This window comes from Cavia porcellus, unplaced genomic scaffold (assembly GCF_034190915.1).
Source record: "Cavia porcellus strain 051 isolate PalLab524CR breed Dunkin Hartley unplaced genomic scaffold, mCavPor4.1 scaffold_26, whole genome shotgun sequence".
Lineage (NCBI taxonomy): Eukaryota > Metazoa > Chordata > Mammalia > Rodentia > Caviidae > Cavia > Cavia porcellus.
In genome coordinates, this window is record NW_026947509.1 from 22,569,443 (window position 1) to 22,571,635 (window position 2,193).

The 2,193-nt window shown below is 47.2% G+C and overlaps 1 protein-coding gene across 1 annotated transcript; it reads right to left on the bottom strand.

The window, feature by feature from the left end:
• Window positions 1-999: 999 nt before the first annotated feature.
• LOC100719712 (olfactory receptor 6E1-like) lies at window positions 1,000-1,929 on the bottom strand. Its single transcript, XM_003474309.1, has one exon. It carries the CDS (start codon window positions 1,927-1,929, stop codon window positions 1,000-1,002), a length of 930 nt encoding a protein of 309 aa, XP_003474357.1.
• Window positions 1,930-2,193: the final 264 nt, after the last annotated feature.

Below are 2,193 nucleotides of genomic sequence, written 5' to 3' on the forward strand. Positions count from 1 at the left end.
AAGCAGTGAGACTTAGTCAGGTTTTAGCTCTTTTGGGTGTATTTCTTGACAGACCTACAGATTTTAAATGAAGATGATGCTAGCAGAGGACACTCTGTCTTCTGAAGGTGTTGGAGAAACTGACACAAGGCAGCCAGTGCAGGAAAATGCTATCTCTGTGGCTATGACAGTGGAGGTTTATACTAAATTGCAGAGCTTGTCACTATACTAAAAAACCTCATGTTTTTTACAGAAGTGCACTAGACATAGATGGAATGAACAGAAAAATTCAAATCCTATAACTAAAAATGTCTTGAGGGTCCAAAAGCCTTAGAGCACAAGTGCCTTTTGGCATGGCACTGAGTGAAGAGGGATTGTCTTGGGTCACACATAAAATATACAGTTAATGAATATACATAATAAAACTCCTTTTAGTTTTTATGTTTTAAGGTACTAAATTATTTTATAAAGTAACACAGAGCAAGCCAAAGTTTACTACTTAAATAAGAAACTTACATGTCTGCTTAGAAACGATGAATGCCTGTCTGCACAGGCACACATACGTGTGGGCAGGGACAAACATTGCCATCAATAATCTCTGCAGTTTACTCTCCACGGCACACCAGCACGTGTGATATCGAATACACCCGGGTTTCTGTTTCACTGACTGCGTGATGCGCACAGGAGGCAGAGGGAGCTGTGCACCCACCCCTACATTGTGTTCCGCTGGCGCTCACACGGGCTGTGCTGGAACTCCCTGCAGTTGAGTCACGGAAACTATCACTAGGAATTTCAGTTTCACTGTGAAACATTTATGATGTATCAGAGCCACAGTACTAGCTGTCCATGGCTGCGTGCAACCCGAGGGTCTCAGGCTGTATGCACCTGCGTTGGAGTTTATGCTGAGTGGTATAGTCACCAGACAACAGAAAAATCAAAGAAAAGGTCACAGTTGCATTAAGGATTAATATTCTCTTAGTTTGTCTGGAATATCAACGTCAACCTTTTACTGCCACAGGTTTAAGAGAAGACCTTGCTCATTTGCTCCCTGAAGGCCTGCTTCACCTGTTTGTTCCTCAGGGTGTAGATGAAGGGGTTGAGCACTGGGGTCACCACAGTGTTGAGTAGCGCCACCACCTTATTCTGGTCTTCCCCCTGCCCACCCTTGCCTGACCGGATGTACATGAAGATGCAGCTGCCATAGAAGAGAGACACCACAGTGATGTGGGAGGAGCAGGTGGAGAAGGCTTTCTGCCTCTCCTTGGCTGAGGGGATGTGCAGGATGGTGTGGAGGATGTGGCCGTAACAGGTGGCCGTGACAGCCAGAGTGCCCAGGAGGATGCAGTTGGCTGTAACAAAACCCAGAAGCTCTATCAGACTTGTATCTGCACATATGAGCTCCAGGAGTGGAAAGCTGTCACAGAAGAAATGGTTGATGATATTAGGGCCACAGAAGGGCTGCTGACATACGATGAATGTTGGAACCAAGATGAGGAGCAATCCTGTCATCCATGCAGAGAGCACCAGCTGGACACACAGCCTTTTGCTCATGATGGTGGCATAACGCAAGGGGTTGCAGATGGCCACATACCTGTCAAAGGACATCACAGCCAATAGGAAGAACTCTGTTGTGCCTAGGAAGAAATAGAGGAAATCCTGGAGTAAACAAGCTGGTAGGGAGATGGTCCTGTGGCCCGTGAGGATGTTGGTCAGCATCTTGGGGAAGATGACTGAGGTGAACCAGATCTCCAGGACAGCAAAGTTGCGGAGGAAGTAGTACATGGGGGTGTGGAGGCGACTGTCCAAGAGCGTGATGACTATGATGAGGAGGTTCCCCAGCAGCGTGAGGAGGTAGGTGAGGAGCAGCCCCAGGAAGATGAGCATCTGCAGCTCACAGGCATCTGAGAGGCCCAGCAAGACAATCTCTGTGACTGTGGTGCGGTTCCCCATGGCTCCTCTGACCTCTGCCCGTGATGTCTGCTCAGAGGAGCTTGGCATCAGGAGTCAGGATGTTCTGAGGATCTGAGGATAACCTGCAACTTCCAGGTAAAATGCATGAGCATCACAGTTTGGGGTGCAGAAATCCTTTTTTTCTGTGAAGGACATATTTTTCTACCACATATGTTCTTTTGCAGAATTTCTGAGGGTACCAGTGTTGTGTTTGTTCTCTAGTGTGTGTATTAGAGGACAAAGTACTGTTTCCACAAGGCTCAG